We start from the raw sequence: 18,965 nt of genomic DNA on the forward strand, positions 1-18,965 counted from the left end.
AGACTAGGGAGGGACTGGGTGGGGAAAGGAATAAGGAAAGACATGCACAGATCTGTACTTGCCTTGGTGCCGCCTCCTCTCAGTCACTTGAATAGGCTATTTGAATGTGTTTGATCCCTTGTGCAATCCTTATCTGTATTTCTTCGAGTGAAAGGCGTAGTCGATTGTTTGGGGGAAACTACCATGTGATTGTGCTGGTGTTCAGTGTGTCCTTTATTGACTCGAATCACGTATCATGTCACATGCTTTTGTGTTCTTACCAATCACAGCGTTCATGTCACAACTGTAAGCTCATTCATCTTCTGACTCATTCAGAAGCTTTTTAAAACGGACATAAAACAGCAAAAGATCTGTTCTGAGTGGCAAGTTGGGAACAACAGAATGTGACCCGTCTGGCTTTGGAGGGATTGCTGAACAGATGTGGTGAGTAGCAACAAGTCATCCGATTTAGCATGTGTGTTTTGATCAGGTATACAGATAAGCTGAAATCACAAGTTAGTAAATGAAAAGATTTTACAATTTTTACAATCTGTCCAATCCAAATTATTTACATAATGCATGACTGGTCTAGAAGATGAACCCTTAAACCACCATGTTGTTGTTGCTCACCATGTTTCAAATGTTCTTACTTCGTATGTGCATGCCACAAATGCCATGCCACTAACCTGATGAGCTTTTTGATTTTGAATGTCTAGACTTGCAACCGCATTCTAAAACATTATTTCTCCTTATAGGGGCCAAGCCTTACTGACTAGTAAACACATTCTTCCTTATTTTACCTCATTAACGTAAGGCCTGCCCCCATGCCTGCCCCTCTTCCCGAACCTTCCAACAAGGCTGGGAAACACACCGCTGTCACCCCACTCCATGAACGCACCCCTCGCAGCAGATCCCGGTCCCCAGAGTATACTGATTGCAAATTCCACTCACTTGTTCTATTTTCCTCCTAAATGATTTTAACAGAAGCTAAGTCACTGTTGTGTTGTCTGCAGCTGCTTGGTGATGTCATCACTCTGGGACAAGGGCCAGGGAGAACACAAAGGTGAGCGATGACCGGGAGGGGGTGGCACATGTGTTCATGAGGTCATCGCTGTTCTCATGTAAACTGACAGTGGTAGAAGTTTTAATTCAAATACTTTAGGCTTATTCAATAGGATTTGACATTGTGTAAATTATGTTTTACAATGTTATACAATGTAGGAGTGGGTTGTGTGATCCATATCTCAGAGTAAACTTATTGAGTGGGCAGAGTTCTATCTTGAATGTGGAGGTGGGACAATGTCAATCTTTTATTTCCTTTGGCATTGTGTAACATCAGACATATCAACCACCTACATTCTATCATCCTTTGGTTGTACAAAAAAAATAAGAATATATATATATACTAAAACATTTCTCATATCTGAGAAGGTTGAGACAGAAAATCTGGATTGGCTAAACTCATACTGAAACATTCCTCTCCAAGTTCAGTGTAGCTGATGTCATCGGACTGGAGATCAGCCCTAATCAGAGAAATGAAGCGTGAAAGAGTGTCACTTGAATCATTAATCATATATTAAGACACACACACACACACCTGCTGACCAGATGACCATCACCAGCACCTTCCAGCATTGCCTCACTCTAAGAGAGTGAGCCGGGCCATTTCCTCATCATGTCTGGATCTCCTCAGTAAAAACTACAGTCAAAACGTCCAGTCCACGGTGTAGACAGCCAGCTGGCAGTGTACAGACCTTTTAGAAGTGTCATCTTTAACCAGACAGTGCTTCTGGAGAGCTGAGAGGATCTCTGGCACAGGAAGTCACTCAGGATGCCAGTGAGAGACTGATTACCCACTTTTCTGCGTTGATGCTGGGAGAACAGCAGACACCAATGATGGAGAGGCAGATTGTGAAAATGACTCAAGTTCTTTCACCGTTTCTAGGCTACCCTCATCAAAAAGCTTCCCAGTTTTGAGCTCATGGTGAGGCTGTTCGAATCTGGAATACACAATGCTCGAGGAAAGAATATGTTCGAGCCATGAAATACATAACAATGGGTGACTTGTACTGAAATGTACTGTGTTCCACTGTTTTGTGGAAGCTATTTATGAAATTCATTGTAAAATTCAGGCCTGAAACACTGAAAGTGACTGAGGTGTTTCATAACCTCTCGCTTTAAGAGTAAACTTACAAATGCTCAAATCTGTTATAGGCTTACTATTATACAACTGGTGTGAATACTATGATGGATGACTATCATAGCAATGGTTGTGCGGCAGCACAACCTGCTGTTAGATTGTTCTACCCCCTCATATGAAATAAAATCTTACCACCGAATGAACCCTGAAACTTGAAAATAAATTCGCAACACGCTCTGATCGAGTAATCGTTAAACCCGTTCCCTACACACAATTCAACGTTAAATTCAACTACATTATTACACTACTTCAATTGTATTGTAATAACTAAGGTATTTGTATGAACTACGTTTTTAGGAAAGGGGAATGTGGGCGGCGCAATGGTACACACATTTTGGTACAGATATTACAATACTTACGGCAGACAAATTGTGCGCTCTGGCTCAGTTTTCATTCTGCGGCTGTCGCATGCAGGTGGAATCTGCGTCTGGGCGCCTGCGTGCAGCTCGCTGCAGTAAAGTCGAGGGATAGACGAACCAATTGATGATTTTATCAGAAGGACGTGAGAATAACATTCGGTACGCCTGTGAATAATTCCATGGGCCGCATTATAGGTGCATCGCTGGCCAATGAAAACGCTGTGAGAAATGTGAACATACGAGTCTCTTGACCGGATCAGAAACATTTCGTGGCTACCAACTTTAAAACACAGATTTGCATAATATTCAGCTATTGGACTGAAACTGGGGCTGTATTTTGAGCTACCATGCAAAGGATACCTATGCCAAAGGATAGTGGATTTTACTAGGCAATAAAAAGATTGAATATCTACAGGATTAGTAGCTCCATGGTAGCCAGTATTTTCTTGAAATCAATGCACAACTCAATTTGATGGAAGTCCTGTAGGATGCCAGACGTTGCAATAAGAGGTTGCTTTTGCCACTTCACAAACAAGGATTTCCAAGAAACAGAAAGGACATAGTGTGCCGTTAACTCATCAAAACGCTGACCACTATGGATGAAGGCACAGTCAGCGAGTCTATTCCAGATTTGAAAGACATAGAAGTCAAAATTGGACGGAAGACTCCGGAGGGCTTACTGAAGTGGATGCGGGAAGAAGCATCCTCGCACCGCGGAGATGCCAAGTTAAATTCGCACGAGCCCAAAGACAGTGACACAGGAAGAAAGAGTCTGGATGAAAAGATAAGGAAATTAAAAGTCGACATGGTAAGAATAGAATAGTAGGCTATTTTTACTTTCTCCCTGTGATTTGTGCGCCCGGTAGGCTATAGATCGGATGGTCAATGTAGTCTACACTTCCACCTCCCAACTCACTTTAAGAGGTATTGTTAACGTTTCTTCATCAGGAACAGTACGCCTTGGGCTCTTGGTTTACGGCACCTTTAGTTTAATTCAGAGACTAGGCCTACAACAATCAATAATTTAACATGCGCCTCCATGCCATCAGCGGCAGGTGGCTATTAAAGGATAACGTGGCCTTAGGCAACACCCTGAAAAGCACACATACATTGCAGTTGTCTAACTAGTGCTTTCCTTTTTTTGTGTGTCGATTGATAGCATAGTTATTTGTTGTATAGTAATTTGTGTCAACAGGTATAGTCCACTCAGAGGCAAGAGCATACGGGTGGAGGGTCTATCGGCCAATAATTAGACATAGGCTCAGATAAATCCATTAGTGCGAGCCAAAAGGTAGTTTTTCAGCAAAGGCATGCATTCCTGTTATACAATGCGCAGTGAATCATCCGTAATCCATAAACAAAACAGCACAACATCAGTGACGCTCCTAGGCTGTTGTTGTTCCCCCTTGTGCGCAACCTTACCCTACACATTCCAGGCGCTTGCGCAGTGTCGTGTCGTTTAGGGAATCTATTTAGTTGTACAATGTGGAGATTTGTGTAAAGGACTGTGCGTTACCTGAATTTATTGCACAATATGGAAGTGTAAGACCAGGGCCCAAACAACATAAAAGTGAATCATCTCTTGCAGTTCAAAACAGAAGAAACACAAGTCTGAAGAAAAGGATTTCCAAAAACGCAAACTAGATTAAATACATGTCCTAGAGTAGCTGTTTTAATAGACTTTCAGTGCTGAGTCGGACTGAGAGAGGACTTGGCGAAAGGGCATTAAGAACATACAGTATCTCAGGAGGCCCAGTTTGACTAAATGGCTGGCTGCTTTGTTAGCCGGCTTCCTCATTTATCAGCCTTACTGGGATGGGAGGATGCATGGGGAGATAGTGATTAAGAGCTCCCTATTAGGCAGATAGACTGACAACGCAATGCAGGACTGGCCTTTCTCGGCCATATATTTCATCCTCGTTGAGTGGCGCTGCCCAGGAGTCACTACCAAACATTGCAATCTCATCAGATTCCCGCGAACACACATCGGCACACTGTGCTTGTGCGCGCACACACACTCACACACACACACACTTCATAACTGGTTGAGGTGTCCTTTGTCTCAATGTTTCACCTTTGATCCTTCCTGCTGACTGGTCAAACATACTGTAGGTGCATGCATACCCAGTGTGGGCACGCACATGCTCACACACACACACACACACACACACATACAGATACTCTCGTTCACACAGACAGAATCCCTTTCTCAGCTTCACTCATTGCCTACACTCATTATAGCTGAGCTATTACCTCACCTCCTACTGTTTGTGTGAGGGAGATAGAGGGAGAGGGAGGGAGATAGAGAGAGAGAGAGAGAGAGGGAGAGGGAGAGGGAGAGGGAGAGGGAGAGGGAGAGGGAGAGGGAGAGGGAGAGGGAGAGGGAAAGGGAGAGAGAAAGCGTGGGAGACCCTATATGAAGAGATAACACGGAAGCATCTGTCTGGTGGAGTTCACAGAGAGGCTGGCAGGGGTATCTAGACAACCGTGTAATACTCTATTTCCATTCTAGAGTTAGAATTAGTTTAGAATAGTTTTCTTCGAGACATGATCTATAATGTTCTTTTCAATTTGCAGAAATCTATACAAACATCCTGTGACCAAAATAATGGTACTGGTAGTCTTTAGTTCAATCTTCTGAGTCTCAGACATCTGGCATTTCTTGTCCAGATACAGCTACTTAACCTCATCAGACTAGACCACAAAACACTGCAAGCTTGAAACAACTCACTCCCAATCAAGAATGTGAATGCTCTCTCAATGCTACCACTACCAGTTTACCAGATGTGAAATAGCAGACATTTCTTCATGGTTCTAAACAGCTAAATGGAGTCATTCTCCACACTCCACAAAGATAGACAGCCTGCTCTCTGCGCCCTGATATTGAGTTAGACACACACACACACACGCAATCATGCATTCATGAGACGACTGGCTGTTTGGCTTGGGTCTTGAACTCCACTCAACGAAATGAACACAGCCCTTGTCACCACCTGTATGTATCTTATCAAAGAGACAGATCATCAGTGCAGTTCAGTGGATGACTCACCCTGCCTCGCTCTCACCAGTGCCCAGATGGAAGTCACAGGGGATAGAGTGCGGGCAGATGGAGGTGGAAAAGGCTTGGGGAGAAAAGAGTCTGTCCTTCCTGGGGCTCTTTCTACCTCTCTCTCTCTCTCTCTCTCTGTCTTATTCACTGTCCATTCCATTATCTCTAGCTGTCTTTCTCTGTCTCTTTTACGCACAAGAAAGAGGGAACGAGAAGGAGATCGAAATCGTTTGACAGTGCAGACAGATGGGACCAGGGGGAATAGCTACTGGTCTTAAAAAGCGATTGAACCGCGAGCGAGACGGGGTCGGCAGGGGAGACAGCGATAGACGAAACGTTGACAGAAAGACATGTCAGATACCCATTGGGATAGAGAGATGGGTGAAGACTACGAGGGCTAAAGTCGTCTTTAGGCCTCTTCGCTTTCCAGGAAACTGTAGGTGACGGCCAATTGTGAGTTGAAACCTAGGCACGGGATGGTGGGACATGGCAGTATGCAGACAGATGGAACAGAGGGAGGGCCGTGGAGGGAGATCACCCTTCAGCTGTTTCAGGGAAAGGGGAGAGAGAGAGGGGGAGGAGGAGAGAGGGGCTGTTCATGGACATGGTCCTCCACTGTTGGCAGAGGGGCACCGTCTGGATGGGGAAGGACACAGGGACAGACAAGGTGAAAGAGGGAGACATCATGTTGCTGGTGGGGGTGTGCGTGTCTGTGTCGTGTGTGTGTGTTTGAGCAGGGTTGTGTGAGTGCGACTTTGTTTTCTGTCGTACTGCAGGGTTGTGACATCATGAGACTAGTCTCAGTATGACAGAATTTGTCGGGGGGCTCACCAGTGTGTGGCATCAGCTCTCACACTAATCTAAACACACTCTGACTTTAACACGTGTGTGTGTGTGTGTGTGGGGGGGGGCCCCCGCACCACTTAACCAGACTATTTTGCCTCCTATATGACAGTGAAATGTGTTTGTGGCTGCCATGCAAAGCACCCAAAGAGTTTATTTCAGCATGATGAATTTGCAAACATGACATGAACATTCCTCCTTAGTTAGATGTGATGAAACAACTTTCAGCTCGTTCTTGGCACCGTCAACGGGACAGCACAGCCCTCTCGATGTGCTTGAAGTGCTGACGTTCTTAGAAATTGAACGAAGACATCTATTCTATTCTTAGGGCCAGAATGTGGCTGTGTGTACTGTGTTTCCCTGTGAACATAGCGTGGCGGGAGTGATGGCGGAGAGAAGGAGAACGAGCTCTCCAGAATCCTGGGGATTGGCCAGAAGGTGCTTGGCCTAACGCCTGAAACGGAAAACTCGGGGTTTTCTTTTTGGCGGTGAAAAAACGTCCTCAATCCTTTGGGCAGCATTTCCGCCCCCCCCCCCCCCCCCCCCCCCCCCATCCTGTCCACTCCAAACCTGTTCGACAGGAAGACAGACAGAGGGACATGAGGACAGACAGCAGGCCACCGTGTCTACTCGCCACATAAACAAATATGGTGGGAAAGACAGTTTGCCCGCATTGACCATAATGCTTAATGCTGTCTGTACATACACACTGTAGATAGAAGAAGCAAACTGCATGAGCAGGTGCACATTTTCTTTAGGACATGTCGTAGCTTGTGGCAAAGGAAGTCAGATGGCTGAGCGGTGAGGGAGTCGGGCTAGTAATCAGAAGGTTGCCGGATCGATTCCCCGCCGTGCCACATGATGTTGTGTCCTTGGGCAAGGCACGTCACCCTACTTGCCTCGGGGGGAAAGTCCCTGTACTTACTGTAAGTCGCTCTGGATAAGAGTGTCTGCTAAATGACTAAATGTAAATGTAAGTCTGACTGCATGTAGACATGCAGAGATCAGCATCGAGGCGGGTTAAGCACACCACTTCGTCAGCATGTGCCACCTCAGCGTCGGGCAAATTTACTACCATGCTCATTAGTCTCTTAGCTCCTAGACACGCTGCCAGCCCAAACCTCAACCCAGCCCAGCCCCAGCCCCAACCCTTACCAGACCACAAAAGTGTCTGCATGCCAAAACGCTATCAAAAGAGCACAGGCATAAAACAGCCTTCCTGAATTTGATCTCACGTCAACCTTTTCTCCAAGTAACATCTGCGGTGAACTGGTCTTGTATGTCACAAGTCTAAATTGTTTCCGCCCGTTGAAGGGGGAGAGAGTGCGATCTGTCGTGGTTTTCCTCCGCCAATCTAACAGGTTCACTCCTCCTGTTGACCTTGCTGGTCTTTTGTCTGGTCATCTGTAAAACCCGTCGCCTGTGCGTAATTATTGCAGTTGGGGGAGCCGGAGGGAGCCTGTGTAATTTGACTTTGGCATCAGCAGATCTCCTGCACCTGAATTACCAGGGAGAGGGGTGCCCACCCACCTCCCCACCACACAAACACACACACGCACACACACACACGCACACACACGCACACACACACCAACTGTGCTGAGAAAGCTCTGACTTTCAGCCTCATCTCCATGTTCCGGATGGTCTGTGTTTCCTGGGTCTTGCTTCCCTCTGCGCTAGGCTGAGCTGGCAGTCTGCAGAGGTGCATACACAGGGTACGCTTGCAATGGAGGAGGGCCAAAGCCTGTTGAAAGGCTGGCGGTACTGCTCGGAGTGTAGTTCACTCAAAGGACGCTCTGTCGGCCGGCTTGAATCAGATTGAAGAAACGTGTTTTGCTTCTCGCTAGCATGGCCGGATACACGTTGTTTGTCTCTTCCACGCACAATAGCACAGTATGCAGGCTTTGCGGCTCCTTGCAATCACTGTCAGATGGTTCTCCATTTATACGGACCCTACTTGTATTTATTTTCTGGATGATCTTTGCCATAATGATGGTGACTAAAAAGGATGCCTGATCGATACAATAAGATCTATTGCCGTAACAGACCTAGTAACAGGCCGGAAGGCCCAAACACTTATTATATGCAGTAGCTATGAGATAAGTAGACTGGTGTGATGGATTCATCAATAGGTCACCCTCCAGTGATGTATTGATTTGACTTGCGGGGTCACCATGGATGCTAGGGGAAATGGTAGAGGTACACAAAGACTGCCGAAGGGCAAAGGGCAAAGAACCTTACATTAACGGTGTGTATTGATCCTGAAATCCGTGAATACAGCTTGGAGTGAATGAGGTGCTTTAAGTGTATGCTGTGGCTAGAGTCTCTCTGCTGGGCCTGGGCTCTGTCCAGAGAACACAGTATACTTTGCGGTGACAGGCACTGGACTATCTGCAGAGGGAGATGGATGTTGTCAAGCCAAGCCATTCATCTCAAGACCATGCACTATATTACTTCCTGGCCCTGCTCACCAGGGCAGACCTTTGCTAATGTGTTCTGGGGTTGTTTCCATGGTCGCAGTGAGGTTGTGTGTTTTTTTCCACTCCCCATCTAGAATTTTCAACCTCCTTCAACACATGGTAAAATCCAGTGGTTTATTTTTTACTTGGATTTTTACCAACTTTGACTTCTGTTCCATGAGTTCACGACGGACTGCTTTTGGACTTTTTATCTGTGAAGAATGAAACAAAACCATTGTCTTTCCCTCTTCTGCTGACCTCCTTCCACCCCCTTCCCTGAAATCCAACCCCGCTCCTCATCTTCCCCCTCTTTCCCCTCACTCTGTTTCCTCCCTCCTTCTCTCCAGGCTCACCTGCGCTCGGTGGACGTGAAGATCCTGCAGCAGCTGCTGGCGGTCCACGAGGGCATCGAGGCGGTCAAGTGGCTCCTGGAGGAACGCAGCACCCTGACCAGCCGCTGCAGCAGCCTGACCAGCAGCCAGTACAGCCTGGGCGAAGGGCCCGACACCTCCTGGAGGGGCAGCTGGAGCAGCCTGCAGGACCCCAACGACAAGCTGGACAACATCTCCATTGGCAGCTACCTGGACACGCTTGCCGACGACATGGACGAGTACTGCCCCTCAAGCTCCGAGTCGGTGCTCTGCACCAACACCCTGGCCTCTGACACGATCAGCCGGACCATGGGAGGGGCCGGGGGTAAGGTTGGAGCTGGGGCCGGAGCTGGGGCTGGGAGTGTGGGTAAGGTTGGAGCTGGGACTGGGGTTAAGGTTGGAGCTGGGGCTGGGACTGGGGCTGGGAGTGCGGATAAGATTGGAGCTGGGGCTGGAGTTAAGGTTGGAGCTGGAGTTGGGGCCGGGGCTGGGGTTAAAGTTGCAGCAGTGTCTGGAGCTGGGGCTAAGGTTGGACAAGAAACAAAGGCTGGTACTGGGGAAAACGCTGGGACTGTAGGTACTTCGAGAGCAAGTACTAGTTCTAGTGCCGGTACAGGACCGGTAGCTGGTACCAATTCTGGAACTGGAAGAATCTCAGCGAAAGGGGCAGGACCTAGCTCTCCCCAAGTCGAGTCAAAACCCCCCAAAGACGCATCTCCCGTTTGGACTAAGGCCACAGAGGCTGTCAAAAGAAACCCTATCACCAAGGACACCGGGCTGAAGCAGCCGGGGAAGAGCAACGGGGTGATGGAGAGGGCCTCCAGGCCAGCAGGGGGTCCAGGCACAGCCAGAACCTGCCTGGCAGACAGGCTGGGGAACAGCCAGAGCCCCAAACTCAAACCCTACAAGAACGGCAAGGTAGACCTGGAAGGCTGCAAGATGAACGGCAAAATGCACCTGGAGTACGACGCGCACTGGCGATGGGTCCAGTCGCAAGATGACGTGACATTTCTGTGAGAGGGACGGTTGACCCCTGGCTCCTCCCACACTCGTGGGGGCAAGCTGATGGCTCATAAAGATGGACGACGGCCTTTGTCATTTACCGCAGGGAAAGACAGGAGGTGTGACTGAGCAAGAATACAATATTTCTGTTCACTCCTCTGTGAATGCACTTACAAACGTACAAAACAATGATGTCAGTATTAGGGGTAAAGCACATGGACGGTACTTTTATCATTTCTATATCAATTCATTTAGAATAATTTGCCCTGCTTCTATGCATTCAAAAAAAACTCTATAGGAGAGAAAGCTAGAAGAATCCAAATCTGTTCCAATCCTTTTTGTAACCCCTAGCTAGCTTACTATGACCAAAGTTATCCCTATCCACCCCACTGATTAGCTTCAAGTCAAATACTGTTTGTTAAATAATGTATGCTAAAATAGATCTGAAACATGGAATATAAAAAACAAGTATCTGACACTATATCTATTTCTATCTGAGGAAGAGAGCAAACCACCAGATAGCTACTTTGTGTTGTTTAGATTCAGCACGGCGTCACGCCATAACATAGGCAGTGCATGGAGTTCTTTCATTTAGAATGGACCCACCATCCAACCACTGTTCCTCACCTGTGTCATTATGGAGTTGGCGCCTACAGTACTTAACCTTAACCTTAACTCAATATGTATATCATATGAACTGCGACACTGTTGCTCTGTACACCAGGTGTTAGCGGGAGAGATTGTTGAAAACTCAAAGTGATGGCTGAATGCTATTGTTGTTTTTGGATTATGGCAGTATGTTTCATTTGGAGAGAATTCGTAGAGGCTGGTGTAACCCTAAACTAAATGTGCTTGTTTTTCCTCTGCCGAAATGACTGCACTGTTGTTATGATAATCTTGATTCTAGTGGAGTTTTTCTTGTGGCCTTTTCCAAATCCTCTGCTTGTGTCTTTATTGGACAGAGTTTTTCTCGACTGCTGACTTTGGGAATTGATGCTTTGGCAGGGAGAATATTGCATGTCATGTGCTGACAACTTTATTAGCATTGAAACGCTTAATACAATCTTCAGAGAGAAAAAAAGCGATATCACCGAGCTCTTTTGTGCTCTGTACAGTCTCTTTTCACACAATACTGCCACAACTGAAAAGCTAATAAGGCCCACACTTAAAGGCTGTGGTTGCCACGACTACTGACAGCAGTGGAGAGAGACAGATTGGCCAAGTGTGTGTGTTTGTGTATGTGTGTGTGTATGCTAGGTTGTGCACAGCTGGACTGTCAGATTCAGGGGTGGGGGGGGGGGGGGGGGGGGTCTCAGGGGGGTACTGTTAAGCAGAGCCCCTCCCACTCCTGATCATTCATCATTCTGAGATTTGGCCATCTCAGGGCCTCATTTACTAACACTGCGACCGCAGCTTAATCTGCGCCTTTGCCCAACTGCAAATAGCGCAGGGTGTATTTACGCATTTTGCGTGGTATTTACCAAACCAGATCCTCGTCAGGCAATCAGCGCCTTACTCCGCCCTTTAGCGCGCCGTTAAAAGACGGGAGAAATCAATATTTTACGCCTGAAATGGGCGTAATCCTGTTAGTAAATGAGGCCCTCAGTGTCGCTCCCATTGGTCAACTGTATGTGGGAACAGTATTCGATACGTGAGGAAGACTAACAGTATGTGCACTTGCAATCTTCACTCCCAGTCATTCAAGAAGTATATACCGTACTTCTTCTATATATGCATTACATGCACCCCTTTCCTTGGCAACTAAACTATCAGGTGGTAAGCACATTTTTCAGATCAGGCCAGGAGAATAATAATAGCATCATTTTGAGTTTGTACTTTCCCCAGGCTTATAGTGTCGGTTCTCCTCTTTTAGCTCGTCCGTGTGCTGCTCAGCACAGCTATCATTAGTTTCTTAATGGGTTTCAGATGAGTTCTCACTTCAGCCTCCCCGCCTCCTCCACCTCCTCCTCCCTTTTCCCTGCAGTCTTCATTCTCCTCCTCCCCCCCTGCTCCTCCTCTACTTGCTAAACTGCGCCGTGGCACTTTTCCTCTGACACTTCCTCCTTTTCGCCTCCTGTTTTCCACCACCACGATGACATGCTGGAAAAAGCACTTACAGTGCCAGCACACACAAACAAACTGTATTTTAAGAGTGGTACAGAGGGAACAATGCTCATGGAATAGTCTTGGGAAAGAAGGCAGAAGGGGTTTCAGAATGTTCGGTCCGAGTGACCGATAACTGCAACATTGAGATCTTTCCCTATCCCTTGTTCTAGTTGTGCTTGGTCAACCATGGCGAGCGTCAGAATGTGCATGCCAGTGAATGAAATAAAGACCTTTTTGCGGTTTAGAAGAATGTTCCGTGACGCCCAGTGCAGCCATGTTGTCATGTAAAGCTACATTTCTTTTCTATCCCAGATGTGTTGGCTGGCAATAAGACAGGCCAAAGTGTGTGGTGTTACCTATGTACTCTGTGTGGTTTTCCGTCCAAATGAGCGTATTTAGAAGAGACTTGACCCACCTTCTGGAAGGGATCATTGTCCTTGACAAATGAGATCTTCAACTCACAAACTGAGTGAACTAGACACTAAACGTCGCTGACTGAGATACAATTGAACAAATCAATGTGCAGTAGCCTGTATGCTCCCTTCTGGACAAGGAGAGGGAGGCTGACAATTGATCACTCACATTGCGCTTGAGGTCGCTGTGCAAATGCAATGGTAAAACCTAATCCGAGGGGTTTAGCATACTATCGGGTTTGGCTTGGATGCAGGTACTCCACTTGCATCATCTATTCTGGGCACCAGGCAAACACAGAAATAATTGCAGAGTAACCAATATTCAGTCAGTTACCATGGTAATGGCCTCGACAATGTTTCCCACTGGCAGGAAAATAGAAACGCAATATAGCGCAAGAACATTGTAAACTGCTCACATCCTTTGAACTAGTAGAACATGGTTAAGACTACCGTTCTGAATGCTCAGTAATTACACTTGTTTACACATTAGTCTATAAGGGGCGGAAATACATTTGGCCATCCAAACTAAACCGTAGGATAATAGAGCATTGCTTGGTCGCAATGTCATGCTATTGGGGCAGATTAACCTGAGCATATTCTCATTTTCCCACTGTGTGATTGTCAGGATTCCAGAGCAAGTTCCCCTGTTATAGTCATCTGAGGTATCACAAAGAAGCTTTCGGCCTCTCTTGTCGAATGCTGGGGCCGCGTTGAAGTGGTTTCGGGGGACTGGCTAATTGGGTGTTCCGGGCTTTGAGAGGTTGAAATAGGGGTGTCATAGAAGGAGGCACACAGCGACGCGTTGAATAAGGCGTCTGCCTCCAGCCTCCTGCTGTTTCCTCTGCGTTTTGGCGGGCGTTGGCATAGGAGGGTCGCCAAGCACCTGACAGCTCGGGATAGAATGGAGCCTTTTTAAACGATAGGTTTTCCCCTTTGTTTTCCACCGTGACTTTAACTTTGTTTTGTTCTTATTCCAATTCCCTGTTCAAAGAGATGGAAGTGCAGAGCAACAGGCCCCCCCACTGTTTGGTCCGAACTGGCCCCCAACTAAACTTGATCCACAGTGAGCAGAAAGGACTGGAAGACAAGCCATTGAGACTGACTGAAATGCACTGGACCAGTTCACACAGTTTGCTTGTATGAGTGAAACATTTCCTCATGGCATTGTTTATTGTTTCAAATGCAATATTTTGCCAAGACAAGTCTTTATTGTTTTGTTTTGAATGCATAGATGTACATCTAAAGATTGATATTTGCATTGATGTTAATAATTGTATGCAATATGCAAATGTGCAAGCTTCTTGAACAGATGATTAAAGCTATTTTAAATGTTACGTCCGTTTTCCTTCATTTTACCCTTATATCTGAAATAGAAGTTAAAGAATGGTCGGATTTCCCAGTTCCCAACTGTCTTTGGAATACTTTGGCACTGGATCAAATATTTCCCAGCAGCGAAAGCTAACGAGAGACCCAGCTCGGCCTCATTCAGCAGTGTATTGGTTTTAAATGGCTCACTTGCTGTTAATGGGCTGCCTGAGAACTTTGTCTACTATGGATTCTCTCATCGATTATTTTCACGGCCCCCCCCGCCCCCTCCCACCATTCCCACCATCCCTTCTCTCCAAACATGTAAACAGTTCTTTTAGCACCACATATCAAGTTTCTTCTGAACCGAAAACACTCTTTGCTGAATAAACTACATTCCACAGGCATTTTTAAGGGTTCACTTTTGGATCTGAGAGAGGCCAGACCAAAAAAATGCTTTTAGTGGTGGTCTGTACAGTGTAAATCCAATGTACACTGTCTGCTAATGTCGACCACTCTCTTACCCACTGAGTTGGGAAAGGTAAACATGTAGGGTGAATGGTGTTGAGACTTCGGCAATTAAGTGGACTTTTAAAAGCACAAACACATCCCAGAATGATCTGATAACTTCTTCGATAACAGAAAAACATCTTTGTTCTTGGTCTGGACGCACGTAAATACTATTTTGACTGGATTAAGGAGTCCTGGTTAGAGAAGGGGAAGGTGGGTGCGAGGGGAGTGGGTCATAAGATTGTGATCCGTCCCACATATTGTCGTTGATGCTAAGCTGGGGAAGCGATAAGCGGTTGGGTGGGGGTGGGTGGGGAAGGGGGGATTCGCGTGCTGGGCTGATATAAAGATGTGGGCAAAACCCTCCGCCAACCCCACCCCGAGGATTAGATTGAAATTTAAAAACACAGTCGCCTGAGCTCAGACTCATTCCTGAATGGCCACGGCTTGGCGCGCCACCGGTCCGTGTCGGTTTCTGGGGACATTGATCTGTATTGTCTGGAGATGGGTGTCCCTCAACACAGGCTACAAACGAGTTCCAAGAGGGGCGTATAAGATGAGCAACCGAACACATGGATTGTGTTGACGTGTGTGTGTTGCACGAAGACACCTCGGGAGGGGTGACCACAGAGCCGAGCCGGAGCGAAGGTTTGCCAGCTAACTCAGGGGCTGCACCGAGGCGCGAGGAGGCTGTGAAGCCGCAGTGGAACAGCGGGGAGGAGAGCTGACGACTGGGGTCAACTGCAGGACAGGCTCGGTCAGGTTGGGGGACGGAGCGGGGGGGGTCCACTGGAGAGACAAATCAGCAGGAGGGAGACGGAGATCGGAGACGGAGAGCCCATAACATGTTTTGGTGAAGGCAAAATCCAAACCAGACCATCCAGATGGTAAAGAGCCATTTGAGCGAGCGTGGAAGCATTGGGTGCACGCCTCACTCCTCCTCACCCGGTGGACTTCCTGAGGCTTTGAAAGCCTGAACAGGCTTGCACTTGAACAAACACATGCATACCAATAAATTAATGAATCCTTGGCGAATTGGTCATGTTTTATGGCTTTACCAGTCTTTGTACAGTGACACCAGTCCAGAAGAAATCGATCTGTTGGTTATGGAACCATACAGGACAGTTTGGTTTGTTGGATATGATTGTTTCCAAATATGTGCCCTGAATCCGAAATTCCTCCTCATATCAGGATAATAGCAGGATAATACTCTAAAGTGCACAAGGCTCTCTAAAATCTGCACAGATTAACACCACAAGCCACCTTCATTATCCGTCAACATGGGGGGGGGGGGGGGCCAGACCCTGCCAGACCAAGCAAGATCAGACCAGGCAAGGGAGAACAGCTCCATGGTAACAGACTGGGCTTTGTTTTGGTCGTACTGTGGAAACCGTAGCTGCATTACTCCACTCTGCCCTGAACCTCATTCTACTGCGGCCTAGCGCCCACTCCCAACACGACCCCCCCCCCCCCACAACCCCCCTCACCCCAAACAAATACACTCCGCTCCCAGACCACAGTCACCGAAAACCTCAATTCTGGAATCTCAATTTTGTTTTGGGGTCTGACTTTCAAACCAGCCTGCGTCACACAAATACTTACAGCTCCAGCGTCGTCCCTATTTCTCTCTGTTTAGCATTCCGGTCGTTTCCTTGCTGGTGAGGACCTTTGGGCGGGGGATCTTGGAATGCCTGGCTGTCCTGGGGATGGGTTGTGAGAGTGTACATTGTTTTACCCGGTGGATGCTTGGAGCTCTGGGAAGTTAAAGGAACTGAACAAAGGGGCAGAAATAGGCCACAGTGTTCCCTAAGAGTGATGCAACCAAACGTGTGTGGGGGGGCTGTTGGGTTCCCATAGGAGTGTTGTGTTGATTATAGAACGGTAACCCGTCGGCACGTTAGGGATCAAAACTCATCTGGTTTCGGTTAGTGTGTGTGGGCGCGTGTGTGTGTGTTTGGGGGGAGCAGGGGGGGGAGAGTGGGCGAAAATGTCTCAAGGCAGTACATGTCATCAATCCCATTTTGCTGAAGATTGGATGGGATGCATCGACCCTATGGGTCCCTGTCTGTTCTCAGAAGGAAGAGCCTCAACGTGTCCACATTTCATCTCAAGGGCGCCCATGTATGTTGGTTTTCCTGCTGAGGTCGTTTGTTTTGTCTGATCAAACAGCCCTGATGTGATGGAACGGCATCGATCTGCCTCGAAAAAAAAAGGCTTCCTGAAGCCCCCGGACGAACTCGCCTGAAGAAAACTGTCTTTCCTAGAGTCTCTTTGGCATCACGTAACCAAACTGATGCGGCACATGATGTAAATTATGCGAGCGATGATTGCTTTGCTGTCCTGGTTGGTCTCCAGAGGTCAAAGGAATGTCGGAGACTGCCAGTAATGTGTTAAAGGAGTAAGACACCTCATAAAGAGAAAACCCTCTGAGCTAAGCTGCTGACAAGTAGTGGGGGTCTACCAGCGCACGCACACACACACACACAGTGTCGAGAACATTCCTGATGACTTCTGTAGTTTCTGACTCAAGTCAAGTACATTTACCTGGTCCAGAGGACTGTTTTCACTTCTTCATCTGAGTATATATGTTCCAAATGTAAGGGCAACACCCTATTGCCGTGTCCAAGTGAACGTCTAATCTGGCCCTTATTTGAGCGTCTTTCCTGAAAAGAACCCCATTCAGCACTTTGTTCGTGCAATTAGCCAAAGACAAAGAGGCTCTGTGACCCATGCTTTAACGAGACCTTCTTTCTAGGCCCCGTTACAGTAGACATCGCTTCGCAAATACGTGAGCCCTTTCATCTGCCGCTCGTGGTCGTTGTCAAAGCTCTCTGTTGCGAGCATGTGCGTCCCACGTTCACAACCAGCCCACTTGGATCCTGTTTGTTGTCAACGAGCTTGGGTGACCTAGTCGCCTAGTTCGCGATTCGTCTCAAACGACAACGGAGGCGGAGTTCCGCGATGCTCCCTCCCTCTGTGTGCGTCACCAGTCGTGTGTGGCTCTGTATCTCACTGTACACTCCATATGTGTGTGTGTGTTTGTGTGTCTACGGTGAGTTGTTTATTGGGTACAGGCGTGGGGACGGAGAGTTATGCAAGGGAGGTAGCTGTGTAAAGAGGAGTGTGTGTCGTGGCCGGACAGGGAGCGAGGATGAGGTGGAACGATGAGGTCAGGATGGGAGGAATCCCCGTCGAACGCCTAGAGGGGACGGATGCAGAGAGTGCTTTGTGGGAGGTAGGCACCCCGGGGGCTTCTGGGTAATACTCTTCTTCACAGTCGTCCCAGATACCAGAAATACTTTCTCTCCTTCCATCCCCTCGCCTGACCGCTCGCCGCCATTCTCCAATCTCACTCCCCATTTTTGAAACCTTCTCCTCTCCCTCTCCTCCCCGTGTGGAGTTTGCTCAGGCCAGACTGTGAAAACATCCATGAGGGCTGATGTCAATCTCCCTACAAGCAGACCATCAGGGAGAGAGGAAAGATTAGCAAGAGGCTTTACATTCCACAACCAACCGAAATCCATTCAGCCAACAGCCAGTGCATCCGAGCCAGGCAACCAAACAGAGAGTTTTTCTTTTCTCTGTTTACACTGGTTTTCAAGGGAGAGGCTCCAAAGATCAGTCTTTTTTTTGCCAGGAAAGGAGGATTTTCTCATTTCCTTTGCGGGGCATGTTTTCGAGTGAACCCGCCTTTCTCTGACCTCTGACCCACATGTAAGGTCTTCAGAGTCAACAGGAGTCAATGCCAGGGGCTAAACCCACACCCGCGATTGCTGCACCGATTAATACCTTGCGATCAATGCAGGATTTGCAATGTCAAGCTGTTAAATCTTTCCCATGAATCCCAGGAGCAGGCTAGTGCCAAGACAGGCTGTTCACATGAAAGGCCCCATATTTCCGGTCAATATTTCATTCTCTCTTATTTTCTTCAAAAACAACTCGCCCACGTGTTATCATCCAGTCAGGTATTGTCATGTTATTTACATTTACATTTAGTCATTCAGCAGACGCTCTTATCCAGAGCGACTCACAGTAAGTACAGGGACATTACCCCCGAGGCAAGTAGGGTGAAGTGCCTTGCCCAAGGACACAACGTCATTTGGCACAGCCGGGAATCGAACTGGCAACCTTCTGATTACTAGCCCGATTCCTTGTGAGGGAATGTTTGTGCAGGCCTTGCTGTGAGTCAGTAGGGGAGATTTTCCAGATGGATGGAGCCAGGCAGATAGGTGTGTGTGTGTGTGTGTTGGGGGGTGGTGGCTGAGTGATGGGTCCTTGCGATGATTCATAAGCAAACAGCACGTTTGCAGATTATCTTTGATTATCAGATTTCATTTAGGGATGTCTTTCACCAGGCATCCACCACTGG

General features: G+C 47.5%; 1 protein-coding gene across 8 annotated transcripts; it reads left to right on the plus strand.

Annotated features, from left to right (window-relative positions):
• Nucleotides 1-118: 118 nt before the first annotated feature.
• lurap1 (leucine rich adaptor protein 1) lies at nt 119-11,798 on the plus strand. 8 transcript variants are annotated; one of them, XR_006958353.1, is made up of 3 exons: nt 119-423; nt 993-1,042; nt 1,925-2,379. XR_006958353.1 is itself a non-coding variant. In XM_047049464.1 (2 exons), the coding sequence occupies exons 1-2, from the start codon at nt 3,134-3,136 to the stop codon at nt 10,275-10,277; spliced, it is 1,254 nt and encodes a 417-aa protein (XP_046905420.1). In that variant the 5' UTR covers nt 2,460-3,133; the 3' UTR covers nt 10,278-11,798. The 8 variants fall into 8 exon arrangements, 1 of the variants encoding a protein (XP_046905420.1); XR_006958355.1 differs by lacking the exon at nt 1,925-2,379 and adding an exon at nt 9,237-9,323 and having other exon boundaries at nt 336-423; XR_006958350.1 differs by having other exon boundaries at nt 336-423; nt 1,411-2,379.
• The last annotated feature ends 7,167 nt before the right edge of the window (nt 11,799-18,965 follow it).

Source organism: Hypomesus transpacificus, chromosome 26 (genome assembly GCF_021917145.1).
Source record: "Hypomesus transpacificus isolate Combined female chromosome 26, fHypTra1, whole genome shotgun sequence".
NCBI classification, from domain to species: Eukaryota; Metazoa; Chordata; class Actinopteri; order Osmeriformes; family Osmeridae; genus Hypomesus; species Hypomesus transpacificus.

What these genes read in the sequence shown, in the direction of transcription:
- lurap1 (XM_047049464.1), top strand. Translation starts at nt 3,134, where the DNA reads ATGGATGAAGGCACAGTCAGCGAGTCTATTCCAGATTTGAAAGACATA. An exon ending in GGAAATTAAAAGTCGACATG is followed by an intron (nt 3,347 to 9,236) that starts GTAAGAATAGAA and finishes CCTTCTCTCCAG; the next exon opens with GCTCACCTGCGCTCGGTGGA.